The 23,909-nt window shown below is 41.9% G+C and overlaps 1 protein-coding gene across 6 annotated transcripts in view; it reads left to right on the top strand.

The window, feature by feature from the left end:
• zmp:0000001167 (protein phosphatase 1 regulatory subunit 12A) overlaps positions 1 to 23,625 on the top strand; it is a 39,728-nt gene extending 16,103 nt beyond the window's left edge. Inside the window, exons 4-25 of one of the 6 annotated variants that reach the window (XM_034176348.1) lie at positions 1,288 to 1,444; positions 1,634 to 1,778; positions 1,897 to 1,971; positions 2,090 to 2,169; positions 5,418 to 5,611; positions 5,706 to 5,815; positions 5,915 to 6,109; positions 6,227 to 6,309; positions 6,402 to 6,491; positions 6,655 to 6,756; positions 6,843 to 6,944; positions 7,043 to 7,133; positions 7,881 to 8,015; positions 8,104 to 8,206; positions 8,326 to 8,429; positions 10,109 to 10,168; positions 10,644 to 10,666; positions 10,759 to 10,822; positions 10,914 to 11,018; positions 13,840 to 13,890; positions 14,055 to 14,105; positions 22,050 to 23,625. In XM_034176348.1, coding sequence (XP_034032239.1) covers positions 1,288 to 1,444; positions 1,634 to 1,778; positions 1,897 to 1,971; positions 2,090 to 2,169; positions 5,418 to 5,611; positions 5,706 to 5,815; positions 5,915 to 6,109; positions 6,227 to 6,309; positions 6,402 to 6,491; positions 6,655 to 6,756; positions 6,843 to 6,944; positions 7,043 to 7,133; positions 7,881 to 8,015; positions 8,104 to 8,206; positions 8,326 to 8,429; positions 10,109 to 10,168; positions 10,644 to 10,666; positions 10,759 to 10,822; positions 10,914 to 11,018; positions 13,840 to 13,890; positions 14,055 to 14,105; positions 22,050 to 22,136 — 2,207 coding nt within the window. In that variant the 3' untranslated portion in view covers positions 22,137 to 23,625. Of the gene's footprint in view, positions 1 to 1,287; positions 1,445 to 1,633; positions 1,779 to 1,896; positions 1,972 to 2,089; positions 2,170 to 5,417; positions 5,612 to 5,705; positions 5,816 to 5,911; positions 6,110 to 6,226; positions 6,310 to 6,401; positions 6,492 to 6,654; positions 6,757 to 6,842; positions 6,945 to 7,042; positions 7,134 to 7,880; positions 8,016 to 8,103; positions 8,207 to 8,325; positions 8,430 to 10,108; positions 10,169 to 10,643; positions 10,667 to 10,758; positions 10,823 to 10,913; positions 11,019 to 13,839; positions 13,891 to 14,054; positions 14,106 to 22,049 lie in introns of all 6 variants that reach the window. The other 5 variants (XM_034176349.1, XM_034176347.1, XM_034176351.1 and 2 more) reach the window with 5 other exon arrangements.
• Positions 23,626 to 23,909: the final 284 nt, after the last annotated feature.

Here is a 23,909-nt window from a genome sequence, read left to right as displayed (position 1 = left end):
ATTATAGATGTTTTAAGGCTGTAAAACCCCTCACTACGCACTTTATACACTTTTCTCAAACAGGCATTAACATTTTCTCACTTTTCTCTCCTGTGTAAACACACTCTCTTTTTTTCTTCTTGGTGAGAAGATTATAAACACACACGCAGAACTCTCCCTTCACTCACTGCTTCCGGAGGTATGGATGCGGGACCCGCAAAGAATCCAAGTCCTCTCTCGGTGGCCACGGAGCTCTGCGGCTGCGGTCAACATCTGCATCAAAACAGCGAGTGTAGTCTCTGGACCTGTTGCCAGATTTGGCACAGCTCCGCACAGCAGAGAGGAGGGCGGTGTGAGTGGCCCGCTGTTGCATTTACCGAGCTTGCAGACTCAGTAAGCGCATCGGAGGCAGTGAGAGCAATCGTGGTGATGCTGACCGGTACTGCGACCGGCCCGCCTGATAAGGACGCAGAACACAATGCGCTGTTAAAAAAAAAAAAACACGCAAAATTGCACTAAAAAAAATCCGCAAAACTGCGAGGCCGCGAAAGGTGAACCGCGTTATAGCGAGGGGCCACTGTATTGCTTACACAGTCCGAGATAAGACACCCACCCACTAATCTACAGTTTTGGTGTACAAGCCTTACACTGTTATCAACACGAATGAATGGACTGCATTTATATAGCGCTTTTCCATCTGCGTCAGATGCTCAAAGCACTTCACACAATAATGCCTCACATTCACCCCGATGTGAGGGTGCTGCCATACAAGGTAATCACTACACACCGGGAGCAACTAGGTGATTTTGATTTTTCCGTTCAGACTGGAATTTGAACCGAGGATCCTCTGGTCTCAAGCCCAACGCTTATCACCTCCCCCTAAAGCATGGTTGGAGACCTTGTTTTAGCATATTTTTCAAAGGATAAGTCACAACTCTAAGTAAATAGTTTGTTTTGGCTTCTCCCTTTTTGTTTTTGCCACACGTTTTACAATAGGTACCTTTCCTGACACAACTCCACATTACATGGAGAATGGGAATGGGTGGTCTTGAAGCTGTAACCTTCTGTTTTGGAAGCAAGCACGCTACCCACTCGAGTCACCGCACTGCAAGATGAATTCTTTGTTTTTTAAAGCTGTAATAATCCTATTAGGGACTGTTGAAATGTGAAATAAATGTTACTTTTTCTATTAAAATCCATCTTTAAAAGCTTGTAAAAAATTGTTTTAATTTGTGATGTGTGACTACAGACTTGTTTATATTTGCCTGCATTAGCATTTGCCATCATGCGTTCGTGTGTGCGTCACAGGAGTAGATGTGGACAAGGCCCGCAAGGAGGAGGAACGTGTTATGCTACAGGACGCTATGGCGGTGTTGGCAAAAGGAGGCACTCTCACACCTCATCCAAACACCAAAGCCACTGCACTGCATGTAGCTGCTGCCAAAGGCTACGTCGAAGTCCTGAAGTGAGCATCAGTCCACATACATTAGAGCCGCGAAGGCTTGTTAGCATTTGTCTTTTTTTGGTATGCCAGCAAGTCACACAGTCTCCATGCTTTTCTTCATAGCCTTTTCTGCCCCTCCTGGATATGTTCTCATCCCCCCTCCCCTCCCCTGAATGTCTTTAACTGTCTCTACTCTCTGGTCCTGCTCAGGGTGCTGTTGCAGTGTAGACTAGATGTGGACAGCAGGGACATTGACGGCTGGACATCCCTGCATGCGGCAGCTCACTGGGGACAGGAGGACATGTGCACCCTGCTCGCAGACAACATGTGCAATATGGGTGCTGTAAACAATGTGGTGAGGGAGGCAAAAAGATCACGCATGGCATTGATTTTGTCATTACCATAACATAACCAGAATAATGAACACTTGCTCTCCCTCCATGTCCAATCATGCATCATCAATGTCCTTGTAGGGCCAAACTCCTTTGGACGTCGCTGATGAGAACTTGGTGGACATGCTGGAGGAGCTACAAAAAAAGCAAAATGCTGTGAGTTTGCCTTCAAACGGGCTTGCTGCTTATCACAGGCAGTTAGATAAATGCGGTGGGATTAATAGTGTTACAGCGCCAATGTTACCCCTTTTTTAATGTGTTTGTTCCTCTTCAGTTACGTACTGAGAAAGCGAAACAGACTCCTGTTATTGAGACCAGTCAACCAATCTCCATGGTACCAGTTCGTCCTCGCAGGTCAGTACCCTTGTGTTGATGAGTGGGCACATGTGTGAACCCCAGTAATCCCAGCAGCAGTGGTTTGCATGCAGGTATGACGTACACGCCATCAGCATTTCTTTTACTCGTGTTGCTTCTGCTGCACCTGTAACACTGGAGGGACACTGTCAGTGTCCAGTTTTATGGCAAAATGCAGTAAACAGGTGTACTATCAATTCATTCTGGCACTGGAGCATCTCTGTGATCATACAGAAGAATGATAAAAGATAAAAATAAATAAATAAAAGCAAAATTAAAAGGATCAAACACAGCCAGGAGCAGGGGAGGTAAATCAGTGGGTTAAGCAGTTGGGCTGCCAATCTGTAAATCTGGGTTTGATTCTCAGTCACACTATACTCGTATGTGTCCTTGAACAAGACACTTGTCTCCATTGTCCCAGTACACCTAGCTATAAATCGTTACCAGCCTTGGTTGGGGAAAGAGCCTGCTTTGAACTAGCACCCAGTTCATGAAGAGACATAGACTCTCTTCCCCTTCATGCTACGGAATATGGTAATAAGCACCAGCACCAACGATTCTCAGGGCCTATATAGGACTTGGCACAAACAGATTTGGGGATGGTTGATCCTCATTGCTGCAGATTAGGTTTTCTTTTTCTGAGATGATTTTGTGTTGCCCTTTTTTGGAACAGTAACATAGCTTGATTATTATGATGTTTGAGGGAAAAAAAATACGACTGTTGCCAGATCCAGATTGATAGTTTGATCCGGATAAATTTGTGCAGGTTGAGAGATGTCAAGCTGCTTTTACACATTGCCGAGTAACAGGCCAAGCAGGCACACCACTTGGAAAAGTCGAGAAAAGTGTTTTGTTTTTTTTTGTTTTTGTTTTGTTTGTTTGGTTGTTTTTTTTTACTGTCCCGGAGCTTGGTGGACTACCAGGCACCCAATACCTGGCCACGTTCATCTCAAGATGGGGCAGGCCACGGAAGACTTGGTGCAATGTGATGCAAGTCCAGGCAAATCTGGTGTACACTCAGTTGTCAGTTCTTGATAACTCAGAGTAATTATTTCTGTGTTCAGCATGAAAACTGGACAGTGAGTTGCAGTAAGACATTGTCAAGCCAAGCCCATGGTGATGAGGCTTCCGAAATTTTTAGCATTTTGAAAATGGCTCAAATATAGAACCATCTTTTCATGAGTTGCTTACCCCCACCCCCGATACATACAGCCTGCACCGATGCTGTGTGGGTATATATTTTTTTCTTTTTTTAACCAAAGAAATGCACCGAAATATAGGAAATTACTGTATTTTGCCATGATAGCCACTTAAATAAATCACCTAAAATTCTAGACTTGAGAATAACTAAACCAAAGTAACAAATGTTGTCTGCCTGTGTGGTTTCCATCCAGGATCCAGGACCCAAGGTGGTTCTGTAATGTGATGGTTGTGAGATGTGCGACACCAGCACATGCTCCCAGACCTGACCTGGCACTAACACCAAAAGCTGGGAATCCTGTGGGAATATTCCACTATGATGTTATTTGGAAACAGAGGATAGAGTTACTGATACTGAAAAGCAGGTCTATGTTTCTTATCACATACGTTGACACCTTCCTCCACATCTTAAGTGGGGGATGATGACTTTCTTATCATTTGTCATTATGAAATTAAATTATACTGAGATGATGCAATGTCAGTTTTTCAATTGGTATATTGGAATAACAATCCAGCATCTTGATTTGGGAAATGTTACCTGCATGCGCATCTATTTATTTTTTTCTTTCTCTTGCGCATTTAATTTTTCATCTATTGATTGTATCATAGATGTCCTACAGAATGGGACAAAACTTTTGTAATCTGTCGTATTTCTTAATAAATAAAAAAATGCAACATAAGCATCTTGCCCGATGACTATGTTGTGCCAAGCTAATGGCTTTATTTTTCCATTTGATGTAGCACGGAAAGGCACCAACACATCACAATCATAATAACAATAAGACTACAAGATAAATGCATAGGAATCTATCCTGTTCCATTCTGTCCTGGTCTACAGCATTTTGGATCGGACCATTAACTGTTTACTGGTTTGTATCTGCTAATCATAAGATTTTTAATTCGCAATGTAACATTGCTTTACTGGACCTACATAATTTTACAGACTATATCCAAAACATGTGAGAACAGTCTGGGACAAAAAAAATCTACATGACGAAAACTCATACTTGTACAACTCATGGAAATATCAACTTGTGAAAAACATATGACATAAGCGCGCCCCCCCCGCTCATCTACAGAAAATTTGCTTTTTAATTAGATTTGCTTGTCAAGTAAGTGTGTTGTTATGACTTTATTTGAGGGAAGGTGATGGTCTAGTGGGTAAGTGTTGGTCTTTAGACCATAGCATCCTCGGTTCAAAACCCAGCCAGACCAGAAAATCACTAAGGGCCCTCGGGCAAGGTCCTTAATCCCCTAGTTAAATGTGAGGCATAATTGTAAAGTGCTTTGAGCTTGTAATGCAGATAGAAAAGCGCTATATTAATGCAGTCCATTTACCAATTATTTAATATGAGATCTTTTAATTTTGCTAACCTCTGATAAAACCTCTGGCACCTCCTGTGGTCTTTGGCGCCCTCCTAAGGGGTCTCAGACCCCAGGTTGGGAAACACTGGCTAAGGAGATGTAATGATAAATGTCTTAAGATGAATCAAGGACATGCATACTGTACATACACAGATCAGACCATTTACCACACCCACAAGGTGAGCTTCTTCTAGTAATTAGTTTGTTGTTTGGCTGTGCTCCCCCTACCTCCCGTGTTTGGGGGGGGGGGGCTATATTAAGAGCTATTGGTAACTTTTCAAATTTTGAACTGAATTACTGGCTTACAACATCTAGCATAATACTAAATTATGGTATTTTTCATGCTCAGGCAATATGTTACAAAACTCAACTCATAGTACACTACTTTATAAAATTGTTTTGAAGTGCATGGGTCTGAATTCTGCAGTCATATCACTGTGAGTTTCTGTAAAGTCTGCATTATTAAGTTATCACTTACTAGGTGAGGTGTGACAATTTGTTGCATGTTGGCATACTGTATTTAAACACTTGTTTTCTTTACACATTGCATCACAAAAGTGGTCCCCTGTTCCACCCGCTGATTGACGCTCGCACTAATTGGCTGCACACGGAACCATTGCCATCACTGATGAGCTCCTGCATGCTGCCTGTTGTTCCACTCCACCTTGGCCCCGCCCCCGCAGGACCTCTATCTCTCGTATGAGCAGTAAAGAGAAGATCTGCCTCCACGAACGGGAGAAACACGCTCCTCCCGCCCTGCAGAGCACCCCGGCCGAGGAAGAGGAGGAGGACTCCCAGACAGTTCCAAGCCAGGCTAAAGCCTCCAGCAGCTCCAGCTCAGAGGAGGAGAGTGAATCAGAGAGTGATGCAGAGTCAGGTGAGAGTTGCCAGCAATCTTACTTTTAAAGAGAACAGCTCTGGTTTTCTCAGCAATAAATGGTCTTTAATAACTGACCTTTGCACTGTTGCAGAGAAAGTGAAAAACCGAGAGATCATAAACAACTTGAACAACAAACGCAACACCACCAGCCTCCTTCCTACCTCCATGTCAACGGGTACTGCTGCAAACCAAGTGAAAAAGGTCAAATTTAGGGATGTCATGCGATCATCTCATATCTATTACATCCTCATGACAGCATCGCTGAAGAACACACAGTGACATTTATTTCTTGTGCAGCAGGAAACAAGCAAGCCCATGACCACTGAGGCCCCAGGCTCTTGGAGAACATCTCTGAGGAAGGCGGGCAGTTCTGCTGCTCTGGGTACAGTCGGGCTCTCTGATTCCAGTCAGGATTCAAACAGGCCTCCAGGGTCTGGTCTGGGCATGACCCGTTCTGCGTCCAGTCCCCGCCTAAGCTCTGAGGCTGACACCAAGGTGAAACTACTGCTGTTAATTACTCAAATCTTCACTACAGGCTAAATAATAACAGTTACTGTATAAGCTCTTATTCACACTGTTACACAACTCAACTGAACTTGCCTTCATTTTCAGGAGCCAAGGCTCGCTCGTGTACCACCCATTCCAACGCGCAGACTTTTCAGTATTCCAGACAACACCTCTGACAATTCTAACAGGTGGGCCTGTATTTGTGGGCTAGTGAAACCTGAACGTGTTTCACAGTGTCACGGCGTATGTGTCACCATCACTCTGTTTCCGTCTCTCTCAGTTGGCTAAGCTGTAGCTCCTCTTACACTCGGCGCCTTCACAGTCAATCAGGGAATGATCTCACTAGTTCCAACCCCTCTTTGCCTCACAGGTCAGTTATGCAGCTCACTAACCTTCATGCACTTGCTGCTTTTCCCCTGTGTGTGCGATTGTTTTTGCAGCGTCACGGCTTATGAATACTACTAATTTGTACGTGTGGATGTGAAAGATGGCATTATGTTTGAAATTCCCAGCGGGTTTGGTTTCATTTGCAGCTCATCTTATGGAAAGAGACTGGATGACCCCACTGTGACCTCAACTAACGCAGGAACAATCTCCGCTGGACTTGGCCGCCTTAATAATGTCTTGGCCCAAAGGTATTTTTATTGTTTTCTTGACAGAAGCTGCAATTAAAACATTATCCAAAACATTAATCGAGCCACATCTTATCTTTCTCGCCAAGACTTCCTCAGGAACAGACAGAAAAGAAGGAACAACCTGCCGTCACCACCTCCAACCCTCAGAGCATGACCACAGGCGAAACGGAGACAAAGCAGAGGCGGAAGTAAATTAAAGTTTTTCTCTGTTAAATTTATACAGCTAATCTTTTGAGCACTGAGTTTTGATGCTTCTGCTGCATTAAAACAGTATGTTGGCTTGTAGGTCCTATTTAACTCCAGTAAGGGATGAGGAGGCCGAGGCACAGAGAAAGGCTCGCTCTCGACACGCACGGCAGTCCCGCCGCTCTACTCAGGTACAGACTTCTCCTGCTCACATTCATCTAAACTGTAAAAGAAGAGAAAAGAATGCTTAAGACTACAGGATATGTACATGGCACTTTCAGGGCAAAGACTACAGGCCCTAAAATTTTAATTATTTAAGTGGTGGCAGTCCAATCAGAAGTTGTTTTTGTACTTTTGAACTCGCTCCTAGCTACAGTTCGTCACGCTGTGGTTCATCTGTGCACCTGAAAGTGACAGCTTGCTTTATGCAGCCATGTGATATGTATGTGGCCATGACCTTGTCCAGTTTTTGAGGTCCTCAATGCTGAGGCACCTGCACGCTGAATCACACTCAGGAAAATGTGTCACATGGCCGTAATGTCACAGCTGACATGCCCTCGTGAGACAAGGGGATAAACAGGCAATAGGTAAACACTCATAAGTCATTCCAACAGGCAATAGGTAAACACTCATAAGTCATTCCAGTGGTACTGAAGGATCCTCCAGAGAGACATAGTACAAAAGACATCCAGTTGTAGCCTTACATGTTACAGATGTGCAGGACTCCACTTTTTCTATACTTACTCAGTACCTTCGGTGCTTGCACGAGCAAAACATAAACACCTTTTTCTGCAAAGGTTCAAAGTTGCTGATGGATTTTCACAGATTTGTAATGTTTATTGGTGTAATGAATGTCCTGTACTTTAACACTGCAAAGTTAATTATAATCACTGGTTCAAAAAATAAATAAAATGGTATTGTTGCTCTTTCATAACAAGGGGGTCACACTAACAGACCTTCAGGAAGCAGAAAAGACGATGAAGACGATGAAGATGGACAACAAAGGGAAAGAAAAGGAGGATGAAGAGAAGGAAAAAGAAAAGGAAACAAAACCAAAGAAGGGAGAGGAAGGGGTGAGAGCTGTATTTGACTTATAGACCTGTTTGCCTGCTGTTATATAACATCATGTGATTTCACAGCAGGGGGATGCTATGTTTACAGGAAGTAAGCTGGAGGTCTCGTATTGCCAGTCTGCAGAAGTCAGACCTGCTCGGCCTCACACAACCTGCTGGCACTCTGCGGACTCAGATCTCTGACAGGAGAGGTACACACTGCCATGTGTCATTCCTGGCAACACAATATGAAAAGGTCAAGCTTGATGTTGTGGTGTTTGCTGAAGTACATGATTTGGTCTTCAGTGACTTCTCTATGGGTTTTCTCCAGATGCTGAAGCAAATACAGGAGAGAGTGAGACGGAGCGATGGGCCAGGGAGCGGAGGGAAAGGAGGCAAGCCCGGGCCAGAAGGAAGGCACAGAAATCTGGAGAGGTGTAAACAAAGCACACCTTTTTCACTCTGTAAAATTCATGCAATACAAATGGCAAAAGACCTTTTTCAATTTGAATTATTTATATGGCCCCCAAATCGTAAGCCACCTCAGAGCTAAACATGAGTAAGGTCTAGACCTTACCTGCCCTGTGAGCAAACGCACTGATGACAGTGGTAAGGAACTCCCTCAGCTTTTCTTGTCATTTTACAGGAAGAAATCTCAAGCAAACCAGATCCAGTGGGGAGAGAGAGAACACAAGGCGAAACACATGAATGACAAAATATGCAATAACGCAACAGAAAAGTTGCAAATAGACTACCAAATACAATTCAGTGTTTGTACTGACGAGATAATAATGATGATGATGGTGATTAGTTAACCGCCTGTAGATCAGAATCCCAAAGTAAAGTAACAGACTGCATTAGTAGGTCAGTGTATATGTTGATGCCAGCTCAAGTAGTATGCCAGCTATAGTAGATTTACAGGGCCCACTCTAAACCAGCTGTGCTCCCAGTTTGTTTTTTAGACAGTTTGCCACATGACAATGTGTGTTTCTCAGATCTAAAACTTCCACTATGGTCTGTGTGCATTTAGTCTGCATAGTATTGGCAAAAAAAAAAAAAACCTGACATCGTATATATCAGGAAGTGGAAAAAAATACAGGAATTCACACAGTATCACTTGAATAACTCTATTTTCAAAGAATGATTAACAAGGATTGAATCAATTTTGTAGGATGATGCATCTGCACAGAAAGTAAAACATTTTAAATTTGAAAAACTCTGCATGAACTCTCAACAATTCACTGTTTTTTTTAATCAACATCATCCTTTCTGTACCCAAACTAATTTCATATACTTGATGTGGAATTTGTTTTTGCAGCTATTTCTGTGTTTTTCTCTGGCTTTGTTTGTTTTTAGCAGTGCTTTTTTCACTATCAGATACGATGCAAAGAAAACATAGGTCATTCCCATCTGACATCTCACAGTAAAAGTCCTAAAAAAAAAAAAAAAAAAAAATGCTTCTGACCAGCTGGGACGTGCATCAACTCACAGCATTTTGTTTTGAGAGAACGCAGTAAAGTAGACAACAATATTATACTTTTGAGGTAGTTTTTGTGGGTTGTTTGACTATTGACTAAATCCTTCCTAGAATTTAATACTGATGAGCACAAACAAGTTCATGCCTAAACTGTTAATTCAGAGTAAATTACGTTATATCAGACATACTTCTTTTTAGACTATATATGGAAGATCAGGAACATTTGGGTTTTTTGTAGGATCTTGGTCATTCAGATGCAAGATATTCAGAAGTTAACTGTACAACAGCGTGACATTCTGCTACTCAATAAAGTCACCTCTGTCACTTCTAAATAGTTCCTGTATAATCATTGTGTATTTTGCTGTAGGATCACCACCATTCAGATGAGATAAAATCAGGAGTTCACACCAGCTGAACCTCATATAGCATGTCAACAACTCAAGACACATACTGACGTGGAAAGAAATATTTCTCTAAAAATAAGTAACATAAATGAGGTAAATTTAACATATTAGTTCAATGGACTGAGTTGTGATGAGGGTAACGTGCATGTTTATGTACATCCCCCTCTCCCCCAAAATTAATGGAGTAATGTACACACATTAATTTGACATGTTGTGCTCTCTGTCTTCTGCAGAGTGACGACAATGATCCCAGTGGAGAGGAAGAGTTCTCAGGCAGTGGACTGAATCCACAGGTATTTTCTGAGTTAATTTATTCATTTTGACAGATAGTGTCCTTTAGTGGGTGAGATGCCCATATAAGGATGACTAAATCTGTTTGTGCCCATGTGTTTGGAGGTAGATTTGAGGTACTGCTTTGTGTATTTGGTATGACTTTAGTTTAAAACCCTGCCAAAATATGCAGTGTACTATACTATAACCCTTATGAAAGTAGCCACAGTACAAATGTATGTCCATAAATTGTTGAGATGTCAGTCAGTAAATTTTGATGAAGCCCTGTGTGGCCTCTACTGGCTGGAAGAAGACAGTGCATGATTATTACAACCGATCGTGTGTGTCTGTTGGGGAGTCTAATGCCAACATTTTATTGGTTTGACAAAACTATACCTGAAACATCTGTCACTACCTTCTTCAGCTTTTAAGATGCAAAACTTCTTTATGTCCTATTTTCTGTTTTTTCTTTCTTTCTTTCTTTCTTTTCTTTTACAGACCAACCAAAACATGACTTCTAGGTATGAATCCAGCCTTTGACCTTTTTGATCCATCTTTTTTGCTCGTTCTTTCTGATAGTGCTATCTGACTTCTGATGTCCTGATTCACTCAGGTCAGACATATCCTGTAATGAGCACATCCATGGGAGAGGTGCTGATACCAAGGATTTTAAGAAGGTCAGCACTCTCAACTGATATTGAAGTCTCATTGTTGGTTTTCCATATCCTATTGTTTAGTTATTTACTGCTCATTGTGCGTGTGTGCCAGCTGTTTGAGGATTTGTCCAGGGAGAACGGCCAGCTACAGTCTCAGCTGCAGGACACTCAGAGAATAGTTAGTCAGACCAGACTGGACCTGGAAAAGGCCACACAGGTGATACAAACTCTTATTATTGTGCTTTTCTAATGTGATTAAGCTGTATTGCTCACATTCTGTCATTGTGATATCTACGTTCTTGGATTTCTTGTTGAGGTTTGAAGTACTTTCTTCATTTATTTTGGCTTTCACTAGTTAATAGGACTGCAACAAAAAAAACCATTACAAAAGTATTTTACAGTAATAGATACAAATGCATCAATACACTGATCCCATGAAGTGATCGATGGCTTGATTTTTATTTTTTATGTTATAAATCAGTTGAATTAAGCCTGCTTTGCTGCTACTCTTGTGTCTTCAAACGCTTGTAAAAGTTCAAAGGTCAGCATGAGGCTCTCACGAGACTGGTCAAAGAATGTTTACTCACGTCATCAAAGCAAAATCAACATGTCCAAGAGTGGAAGGCGGTGTAACAGACAAATGCACCCTTTTGAACTTTGTTCCGTTCACAATTTGTTAATACGGTCATACCACTTTAGAACAGGAATGTTATGCTGTGCTATTTATGCTATGCTAACAACAACTGGCTTCTTCTTCTGGGCTTCAACTATGCTGCACTTTCTGCTACTGCATGTGGTGGTGCCCCAGTGATGAACAAAAGACGAGCAGAGACGGTGCCAGTATCGGGGTTCTAGCTAGATCCATTTTAGTGCCGGGTAAATTACATGATCGTGACTCAGGTCTGGGGGTCCAAGTGGGGGTCAAGGGGGCAGAGCCCCCTGAAGCTATAGGGTTTTATATGTCTAAAATGTTATTGGCAAGCCCTGTTTTAACTAATTTTGAGTGGTTTTTGATGTATTGAAAGAAAGAATAATAGACAAACAAAGACATTTACGTATGTTGTAATATTTGTAATACCAAAGTTCTTTTTTAAATGTTTCTGTCAAACTCTTAAGTTAATAAAATAAATAATGTTGAAAAGGTTAAAAACACATTAATATTTGATGGGCATGTAGCATTTGCTCTCTTGTTCAAAAATGACACAATGTACCTTTTTAATCCTGCGAAGCAGGCAGAGTTTTTCTGTCTTTTTTTTTTTTTTCCCCCAACATGTTTCAGTGGGATAGCATTATTATTATTATTATTTAAACAATATAACCTCTAATTGTCTTATGGACAAGAGCTGAAGCTGGACTGATTTGATTATCAGTTTTTCACTTTCAGTGATTCACTGAGGCTCCTCCTCCCTTCTTGCACTCTCTCCTCTGCCCTCCTCCCCCCTCAATCTCACCGTCTGTTTTCCTTCGACCTTTTTGGAAACAGGGAGCCTTTAAACTGTAAAATAAGCCATAAACATCTGAGTATATCATCAGCATCTGCCGACGCAGAAGCAACTCTGAATTATAATAATTTCTGGAGGATTCTTCTTTTCCTTTTAGTCAGAGCGGAGTGCGTCTCTGCCCGCTCTAATCTCTGCTTTCAGCATTCGGTGGCTTCACAGAGCCCTGAAAGCAGCTGGTTGCTGTTGTCTCTGGTGTTTGCACTTCGATATGAAGAAAATGAGAAATATATTCCTTTTAATTATTTGGTTGAAATTGCAAAATAAAACAAAAGTACCACTCCATAAGCTTGAAATGCGATCGAATTGGTACATTTTTCAGCAACGTTTCAATTTGTTTTTGGAAAGTCCGTGGTGGGCAGGACAACCGATTTGAACGTGAGAGCCAGGCGGAAATTTGCAGTACTGGGCAGTATCACCCGGTGCCGCCCACCGTAGCTAGAACCCTGGCCAGTATGCTGCAGCACAGTAGGAAAAAATCCATAGAAGGTCCCTGATTTTTTTTTTTTTTTTTTTCTAAATGTAATATGTTTTTAAAGTAAGCATTACCACTTCTTTCTTATTCTATTTTATCATGGAAAATGAATTTTGACATTAAATAATTGGATCAAATTGCATCACACCGAGTCAAATTGTCTAGAATTGTATTGTATCCCAGCCATGAATCATATCATTTTTAAGCTGGAGATGCACATACCTACTGGTCACTAATAGTGCAGCAGATCACTGAAACAATCCTTCAAATAGTGATGCAAGCTCAAAATTTAGCACAAATACTCCTTAGACATTACTTTTTTGAAAAAAAAATGGACTGGCCACTAAATTTTCATTAGGCTGCCAGGTAGGGGTCAATTGAAGAATTACACAGGGGTCATAATTTTAAAATGCTCCAATCATATTGAAAACTACACCACATTATTTGTCTGAACATAAAGATTCCAAAAAGGTATAGTTTGATCTTTGACTGAATGTTACAGGGTTAAAAACATTAAGAATGATGACAAAGGTCAATTTCAGTTCATACAGGGGTCAAAAGTTGCTCCAATTTTTGTAAAAAGTGGTTCAGATTATTGGTTGAACGGATAGGATTAATAAATGGAATAGTTTTGACTGTTGAATGGTCTCCAAAGTAAAAGTGAAAAAATGTGGACGTCCTTTGGATTCCATGACACGTGACATATGTAATGTGATGACTAAGCATGACACATGGTGCAAACTATCCCCTTTAAAACCCTATTAACTACCTGGTGGCCAGTCAGTTTTTTTCAAAAGAGTAATGTGTATTTGTGCCGAATTTGATTGACGGATTGCTCTGTAAATATTCAGTTATCTGCTGCACTGTAAGGGTGCATGTGTTTGGGTGTGTGTATGAGAGAGAGAGAATAAATAAAATAGAAAAGTAAACCATATTTGCAACAGGACTCAGATTAAACATTGTGTTACATGCTGAAACCAGATATTTCACAGTTGCACACAGGCCAAACATGACACTTTCTGTTGTGGTGATGTCAGTGTAATTTGGTTGATGTATCTCGACAGAGACAGGAGCGTTTCAGCGACTGTTCAGCCCTCCTGGACCTGGAGAGGAAGGTAAGGCAGCATGAGATGCTTGTTACTACAGCCGTCCTGCTCTCTGACATTCTCTCCCTTTCTCTTCACCACTAAAACCATGTTTCTGTTCAACTTTTGCCTTTCTGATTTTCCAATGTCGCCTCCTTCACGCATCTCTCCTCGACATGTTTCTCTGGCATCAGGAGCGGAGGATTTTGGAGCGACGTATGGCAGAGCTAGAGGAAGAGCTCAAGGTGAGGAAGCTTTAATGGCTGCAGACAGTCTGCATCAGGCTTTCTGGATTAGCTTTGCTTTCAGTTTTGGGAGTTGACCACAATGATTGAGCTCCCCCACAGCGTATTTTTCACATCCTTCATGGAGTACACCTTCTCCTATTGTCCAGTGTTGTTGAGATAATGTTTTGTATGTTTGAACTGAAAGGAGAATTCCACAATATTACAACTTGCGCTGTATTTTTACCTGAGGCCATCAAATATGGCCATTGGGTATTGAGAAGACTTTGTGTCCGTCCGTCCGTCTCTGTGCTCATAAGTCCAGTACTATTACTGCCAGAGTCTTCAAATTCATGGGGAACATTCTTGGGACACAGACTTTGGACAAGTTCAAAGATGGCTAACCTTGAGGTATTTTATGAGGTTACAAAGTCACACTCTGTTTCATTCTGTTCCATTTTTTTTGGGGGGGGGGGGGGGGGGTTGAGGGGCGGGAGTGACAGCCAGTCAGAATAGAGCAGCATCGTGATGTCTAGCTCGCAACCTCTGTTTCATTTGTGTATACAACCTCTGTGTCATATATTATGTAAAAGCTATGGAGAAATTAACACTTCTAAAACTTAAAACGCTAATTTTGTAACCTGATAACACCTCGAGTGATTTACATGACATTTCGCGGATGTCAGTGTGCATGTTAACTTCCGCTAATTTCTGTTCTTGTCAAAGTCATGTATGTGGATGCACACGCCCTCGTGCAGACGCTGTTAAAACGTAGGCACTGTATTAGTTAAGGCCCGAAGGGGCAGGCCAAGAAAAAGCTCAGATAAGCTGAAGCGAAGGATGGTGAGAACAGTCATAGTCAACCCACAGACCTGCTCCAAACACCTACAGCACGATTTTGCAGCAGATAGTGCCTCTGCATCTTTCAACTATACAGCGCACTTTGCACAAGAAGATGCTGCATGATGCTGTAATGCAGAGGAAGCCTTTTCTGCATAGACACCACAAACAGAGTCACTTGAGGCATGCTAAAGCACATTTGGACAAGCCAGTTAGATTTTGGATTAAGGTGCTGTGGACTGATGAAACTAAAATTGAGTTATTTGGACATAACAAGGGGCAGTATGCATGGCTGAAAAAAGACCATAACATTCCAAGAAAAACACTTGGTACCTACAGTAAAATTTGGAGGTGGTTCCATCATGCTGTGGGGCTGTGTGGCCAGTGCAGGTACTGGGAATCCTGGTAAAGTTGAGGGTCACATGGATTCTAGTCAAGATCAGCAGATTCTTGAGAACAATGTTCCTGAATCAGTGAAGTTGAAGTTGCGCCAGGGCTGGATCTTTCAACAAGACAACGACCCTAAACACTGCTCAAAATCTACCAAGGCATTGATGCAGAGGAACAAGTACAACGTTCTGGAATGGCCATCTCAGTCCCCAGACCTGAATATTATTGAAAACCTGTGGCGTGATTTTAAGCGGGCTCCCCATGCTCGGAAACCAACAAACCTGAGATGTTTTTTAAAGAAGAATGGTCCAAAATACCTCCAACCAGAATCCAGACTCTCACTGGAAGCTATACGAAGCGTTTAAAGGCTGTTTTTCTGCAAAAGGAGGATCTACTAAATGTTGATGTTTTTTTGTTTTGTTTTTTCTGTTGGGGTGCCCAAATTTATGCACCTGCCTAATTTTGTTTAAAGAATTTTTTCGCATTCTGTAAATACTAGAAACTTCATTTCACTTGTCAAATATCAGTCTGTTTGTCTGCTATATGATATATTTAACTGAAATTTCTGATCCAGACAACCAGTGATTTTTGAATGAATGAATGAATGAATTTATTTGGCACTCAGACTCAACAATAAAAACAACAACAAAAAAAAAAAACTGATACACAAACAATTCCACAGTGACATGTGTGACCAAAAGGGGGTGAGCAGAAACGCCCACCCTTATACAGTGAGGAAAATAAGTATTTGAACACCCTGCGATTTTGCAAGTTCTCCCACTTAGAAATCATGGAGGGGTCTGAAATTTTCATCTTAGGTGCATGTCCACTGTGAGAGACACAAAAAATCAGGAAATCACAATGTATGATTTTTTAAAAATAATTTATTTGTATGTTACTGCTGCAAATAAGTACACTCAACAAAAATATAAACGCAACACTTTTGGTTTTGCTCCCATTTTGTATGAGATGAACTCAAAGATCTAAAACTTTTTCCACATACACAATATCACCATTTCCCTCAAATATTGTTCACAAACCAGTCTAAATCTGTGATAGTGAGCACTTCTCCTTTGCTGAGATAATCCATCCCACCTCACAGATGTGCCATATCAAGATGCTGATTAGACACCATGATTAGTGCACAGGTGTGCCTTAGACTGCCCACAATAAAAGGCCACTCTGAAAGGTGCAGTTTTGTTTTATTGGGGGGGGGGGGGGGGGGTACCAGTCAGTATCTGGCGTGACCACCATTTGCCTCATGCAGTGAAACACATCTCCTTCGCATAGAGTTGATCAGGTTGTCAATTGTGGCCTGTGGAATGTTGGTCCACTCCTCTTCAATGGCTGTGCGAAGTTGCTGGATATTGGCAGGAACTGGTACACGCTGTCGTATACGCCGGTCCAGAGCATCCCAAACATGCTCAATGGGTGACATGTCCGGTGAGTATGCCGGCCATGCAAGAACTGGGACATTTTCAGCTTCCAAGAATTGTGTACAGATCCTTGCAACATGGGGCCGTGCATTATCCTGCTGCAACATGAGGTGATGTTCTTGGATGTTGGCACAACAATGGGCCTCAGGATCTCATCACGGTATCTCTATGCATTCAAAATGCCATCAATAAAATGCACCTGTGTTCTTCGTCCATAACAAACGCCTGCCCATACCATAACCCCACCTCCACCATGGGCCACTCAATCCACAACATTGACATCAGAAAACCGCTCACCCACACGATGCCACATACGCTGTCTGCCATCTGCCCTGGACAGTGTGAACCGGGATTCATCTGTGAAGAGAACACCTCTCCAACGTGCCAAACGCAAGCGAATGTGAGCATTTGCCCACTCAAGTCAGTTACGACGATGAACTGGACTCAGGTCGAGACCCCGATGAGGACGACGAGCATGCAGATGAGCTTCCCTGAGACGGTTTCTGACAGTTTGTGCAGAAATTCTTTGGTTATGCAAACCTATTGTTTCAGCAGCTGTCCGAGTGGCTGGTCTCAGACGATCTTGGAGGTGAACATACTGGATGTGGAGGTCCTGGGCTGGTGTGGTTACACGTGGTCTGCGGTTGTGAGGCTGGTTGGATGTACTGACAAATTCTCTGAAATGCCTTTGGAGACGGCTTATGGTAGAGAAATTAACATTCAATACACGAGCAACAGCTCTGGTTGACATTCCTGCTGTCAGCATGCCAACTGCACGCGCCCTCAAATCTTGTGACATCTGTGGCATTGTGCTGTGTGATAAAACTGCACCTTTCAGAGTGGCCTTTTATTGTGGGCAGTTTAAGGCACACCTGTGCACTAATCATGGTGTCTAATCAGCATCTTGATATGGCACACCTGTGAGGTGGGATGGATTATCTCAGCAAAGGAGAAGTGCTCACTATCACAGATTTAGACTGGTTTGTGAACAATATTTGAGGGAAATGGTGATATTGTGTATGTGGAAAAAGTTTTAGATCTTTGAGTTCATCTCATACGAAATGGGAGCAAAACCAAAAGTGTTGCGTTTATATTTTTGTTGAGTATATTTGAACACCTACCAACCAGCAAGAATTCTGGCTCACACAGACCTATTAATTTTTCTTTAAGAAGCCCTCTTATTCTGCACTCTTTACCTGTATTAATTGCACCTGTTTGAACTTGTTACCTGTATAAAAGACACCTGTGCACACAATCAATCACACTCCAACCTATCCACCATAACAAGACCAAAGAGCTGTCTAAGGACACCAGGGACAAAACTGTAGACCTGCATAAGGCTGGGATGGACTACAGGACAACAGGCAAGCAGCTTGGTAGAAGACAACAACTGTTATGATTATTTTTTAGAAAGTGAAAGAAACGCAAGATGACTGTCAATCTCCCTCGGTCTGGTATTCCATGCAAGATCTCACCTCATGGGGTAAAGATGATTCTGAGAAAGCCCGGAACTACACAGGAGGACCTGGTCAATGACCTGAAGAGAGCTGAGACCACAATCACAAAGATTACATTAGTAACACACAATGCTGTCATGGTTTAAAATCCTGCAGGGCAGCAAGGTCCCCCTGCTCAAGTCAGCACATGTCCAGGCCCGTTTGAAGTTCACCAGTGACCATCTGGATGATCCAGAGGAGGCATGAGAGAAGATCATGTGGTCAGATGAGACCAAAACAGAGCTTTTTAGTATCAACTCCACTTGCTGTGTTTGGAGGATGAGAACAACCCCAAGAACACCGTCCCAACTGTGAAGCATGGGGGTGGAAACCTCATTTTTGTGGGTGCTTTTCTGTAAAGGGGACAGGAAGACTGCACCGTATTGAAGGGAGGGTGGATGGGGTCATGTATCATGAGATTTTGGCAAACAACCTCCTTCCCCAGTAAGGGCATTGAAGATGGGTCATGGCTGGGTCTTCCAGCATGACAATGACCCCAAACACCACCAGGGCAACTAAGGAGGGGCTCCGTAAGAAGCTTTTCAAGGTCCTGGAGTGGACTAGCCAGTCGCCAGACCTGAACCCAATAGAAAATCTTTGGAGGGAGCTGAAACCAGAACCCTGCAAGATCTGGAGAAGAACTGTATGGAGGAGTGGACTAAAATCCCTGCTGCAGTATGCAAACTTGGCCAAGAAGTACAGGAAACATCTGACCTCTGTAACTGCAAACAAAGGTTTCTGTACCAAATATTCAGGTCTGTTTTTCTATTGTATCAAATACTTATTTCATGCAATAAAATGCAAATTAAAAATCATACAATGTGATTTTCTTTTTTTAAGATTCTGCCTTTCACAATTGAAATGTACCTACAATAAAAATTACCTCTCCATTCTTTGCTCATACAGCTGAGGGTTTTTTTTTTTTAGCATTGTGTTATATTTACATGTTCTGGAGGTATTTGTTTCACTCATGACAAAAATGAATTTACTTGATGGATTATTTATTTGGAACACAAATGTTGCAGCAGCAAACAGAAGATAATCTATATTATAGTAATAGCCAAGTGGCCTCTGTCTGTGTGCGTGTGTATGGCTTTGATCAAGCAAAAACCGGGGAGAGCTGACATTTGCCGTTTGGTAAGCTTATGTATTTTGGGTCAAGCATGAATGCTGCAAAAACTGAAAGTTGATAAGACAAATATTTTTGGAGAAATTAGCAATTTTATCTAACCAATAAACAATGGACATTCTACTGCAATGCACCCTGGGAGTTTGGGGTTTAAAATGTTATTGTGGTTCATGTTAGTTTATCAGTGTTGTTACTGTTACTGATTTATTGTGGTTTTGTAGCTCAGTTAGTTGAGTCAGTTTAGAGTGTTATGTTGCTGTCACCATGAATGACCCAAGTGTTGTCTTGGCACCATGAGTGAAATGTGTTGTGTTTTTAATGTCTTCCGTCACCATCTCTGTTTGTCAAGTTAAAAGCACCTGCGTACAGCAGAATGCAGAAAAGACAAACAGCTGTGCGTGCCTGCAATTGTAATCACACACAACCTGGGGAGAACTGACATTTGCCGTTTGGTATGTTTATGTATTTTGTGTCAAGGATGAATGGTGGCAAAACCAAACATTGGTGGGACTAATATTTTTAGTGAAGCTACATACAGCGAACAAACAACAAAAACATAAACGCAACACTTTTGTTTTTGCTCCCATTTTTCATTAGCTGAACTCAAAGATCTAAAACATTTTCTATATAAACAAAAGACCTGTTTCGCTCAAATATTGTTCACAAATCTTTCTAAATTTGTGTCAGTGGGCACTTCTCCTTTGCCAATATAATCCACCTCACAGGTGCGGCATATCAGGATGCTCATTAGACAGCAAGATCTTTGTACAGGTGTCCCTGAGGCTGGCCACAGTAAAAGGCCACTCTATACAGTTTTGCTTTATTTTGGGGGGGGGGGGTCTGGGGTGTCAGAAAACCAGTCAGTATCTGGTGTGATCTTTTGCCTCATACAGTGCAACACATCTCCTTCACATAGAGTTGATCAGCAGCCAGACACCATTGAATGTGAGCATTTGCCCATTCAGGTCGGTTACAAAGACAAATTGCAGTCAGGCCGAGACCTCGATGAGGATGATGAGCATGCAGATGACCTTCCCTGAGATGGATCCTGACGGTTTGTGCAGAAATTCTTTGGTTCTGCAAACCAATTGTTGCAGCAGCTGTTTGGGTGGTTGGTCTCAGACAATCTTGGAGGTGAACATGCTGGATGTGGCAGCCGTGGGCTAGTGTGGTTACACGTGGTCTGTGGTTGTGAGGCCAGTTGGATGTACTGCCACTGAAACGCTTTTGGAGACAGCTTATGGTAGAGAAATGAACATTCAATTCACAGGCAACAGCTCTGGTGGAATTCCTCAAGTCAGCATGCCAATTGCACGCTCCCTCAAAACTTGTGACATCTGAGGCATTGTGCTGTGTGATAAAACTGAACATTTCAGAGTGGCCTTTTATTGTGGCCAGCCTAAGGCACACCTGTGCAGTAATCATGCTGTCTAATCAGCATCTTGATATGCCACGCCTGTGAGGTGGGATGGATTATCTTGGCAAAGAAGTGCTCACAAACACAGATTTAGACAGATTTGTGAACAATATTTGAGAGAAATAGATCTTTTGTTTATATAGAAAATGTTTTAGACCTTTGAGTTCAGCTCATGAAAAATGGGAGCAAAAACTCTCACGCCAATCCAGCAGGGTGGCGGTAAATCATCTGTATATTAAAAACGTGAGTGTGTGATTTTATTTAATAAGTTGGAGATGTTTGTACATCTGTATAATATAATTGTAGTACATAATATAATTGTAGTATGTTAAATACATGGATAACACAAGAAAGTGAAAACACTTATTTGACGATAATAGTGTGTATATGATAACAAGAACCTAAACAATTTATATATACATTAAGACAGTAAATTAACAAAAAAAATTACATAGTTAACAGGAAATAAAAGGGTTGAGTTCTTCTAAAAACTGTTGAGGTCTAACATCTAAGATTCTACAAACATTCTGGAATCGTACACCATTCCAACTCATAGAAATTCTGCACAATTAATTACCACTATCAAGTAAATCCACTGACTGCATCATATATCAAGAATAGGTCACAGGGTTTCCCAAGGTAGTTCTAAATGCACATCCACTTTAAATCAGTTGCTTGAAGCTGTTATTGCTAAATTTGGTGCCCAAACTGGTCAGGTCATGTAGATAAACCAGTAAATAACAACACAAATTGGTAGCAAACATGAATCTATTGGGTCCACATTAAAGAAAGTGTTCACACTATCTTGAGAATGGGTATATACACCACAGCATGTCCGTCTGTTTTTGCTTGTTAGCGCAATATTTCAAGAACAAATTGACCAATTTCATTCATATTTAGCATACTTGTGTAATTGGGTGAGCCCCGACACTTTGTATTACTGACTTGTGGGGATATGTTCTGTACTGATGACTCTTCATTATTTTGGATGTCCCATCAACAAAAATTTCAACTGATTCTCAGGGAATAGTTGTTCAATAGGACACTAGTGGTCTTGTACCCTTTGTTTTGGAAGCAAGCGCTGTTGTTGTTGCCGTGTGTGTGTGTGTGGTGGCAGGGGACTTCTGTGAGCACACAGTTTTGTTCCTGATAGGTCATCCAGTAACATAAAAATAAACGATAAAATCATGCATTGTATTATCATGAAAGGTTCAGCTTATGGATTTGTTTTCAAATGAGCTTTATTTTTATCACCAGGTTCTGGTCGACTTGAGAGCAGACAACCAGCGCCTTAAAGATGAAAATGGAGCCCTGATCCGTGTCATCAGCAAGCTCTCCAAATAGATGAAAAGAACGATATGAGAAGGGAAGTCCCCCCCCCCCCCCCCATCCATCCCTTCCTTCGTCCACGCTTTCCTTCCAGTGCCAAAGAGCAAAGAGAGACAAAGGGAGGTAGAGGGGGAGAGAAGCAACTGAAAGTCTGATGTGAATGAGCACCACAGCTTGTGATGTCGCTCTGCAGTCTTGAGACAGTCAGAGTGACTTTTGTGTGCCTTAATGCCTGTTTGTCACATGAAGGCCTGCGGTTATGGTAACAGGCTCGACATCAGCCACAAGCCAACGGCTGATGCAACACAGAAAGTGGAGATCACCAGTGTGCACACATTCCTATACGTGCACCACGTACGTCCTCGATGTACATTCCACGACCACACAAGACAAACGTGATCCTTATAGCTCCCACTCAGTATTTAATTGTTGTGAACACATATTCACGAGTTTACCCCACAACCCCTCCTAGTCTAATGTGGTAACACGAGCAGAGAAGGTTTGGCTGTGGTTCTTCATATAACTCTGTTCACAGCCCAAAGATGGTACCTACCCCAACTACACCCAGGCTTAAAGTGGGCTAGCCTGTTTCATAACCCTGCTATATTCTGGGCAATACACTAGGTTATTGTTTAAATCAAGTCGGGTCTGGGGAATGCGCTGTTGCTGTGTGCCACTGCATCCACCACTCTAAGGAGCTGCCCCACGTCCTGGAAGGCAACCGCCCAGGCAGACAACAAATCCATCCCCACCTGTCCATACTCTCTGAGTATAAACTCTTCTCAGGGTATAAACAAGCATAGGCTACTTTATTCTTTGGTTCATATTTTTGCGAAGGGAATAATCTGGCCTTTTACATCCCGGCTCCAACTGTGTCTCAGCTCAACATTTCAGCCTCTGACTTTATTTTCCACAAAGTCTTGGTGACAGACGAAGTCCACGTTGCTTCCTTGACAGTTTTCTTTCTACATGCAAGTGTTTGAAGCCACTACCTCTCCACCTATGCACTTGTCCACACGTTTCTTTTTTTTTTTTCTTTTTTTTTTTGTGACCACATGCACTCCATGCTCTTAATAATCGACCGCGGACCCAGGTCAGTTGACCACAGCACTTTACTCTCAACGAAGCAATTAAAAGGGCTGTGAGGTTTCGCCCGTTTCTCCAGGTTGGCAAATGTGTTTGGAGCAGCACCTTCTCATGACAGCTCACCTTAAAGTGAGTAAAGGGGGAAGTGAACCAATGCTGAAGGTCAAAAATCATTGCACAGTACATGAATGGTTTTAATTATTATATTGATGAAGATACTTTTTTCATTGTCTAATTTCTCTCTTTCTGTAAGGGAGCATGGTGATGTGTATTATATCTGTATAATTATTATTCTTGAATAATACCCTTACAAAACAAATTTCCATGTAGCCTTTCTTCACGTTTTTTTTTTTTTTTTTTTTTTTTTTTTATATTTTCAATGGATGTCTGCACTCCAATAAAGTAAGTGTGTTTGTAGAAAGTGGCTGGTTATTAGTTCATAATTGTTGTCAATCTCCCTCCATTCACTTTGCTCAGAGAATGTCATGCAAAAATATTAAATTACTCTTTGACATGATACATAACATTGCATTCAAACCATCAGTGAGTTAGTGCGGAGGTTGCTGGACTTCTCACTAACAAACTGTGACAGATTGCTCAACATGTTTCCACTATTGTATCATCCCCTACGTATGCTGTCTGTTGGGCAGATGTCCTACATCACTGGTTTGAACAGAAGGGGGGAAAAAAACCCCCAGCTGC

This window comes from Thalassophryne amazonica, chromosome 8 (genome assembly GCF_902500255.1).
Source record: "Thalassophryne amazonica chromosome 8, fThaAma1.1, whole genome shotgun sequence".
NCBI lineage: Eukaryota > Metazoa > Chordata > Actinopteri > Batrachoidiformes > Batrachoididae > Thalassophryne > Thalassophryne amazonica.
This window is presented reverse-complemented; position numbering and strand designations above follow the sequence as displayed.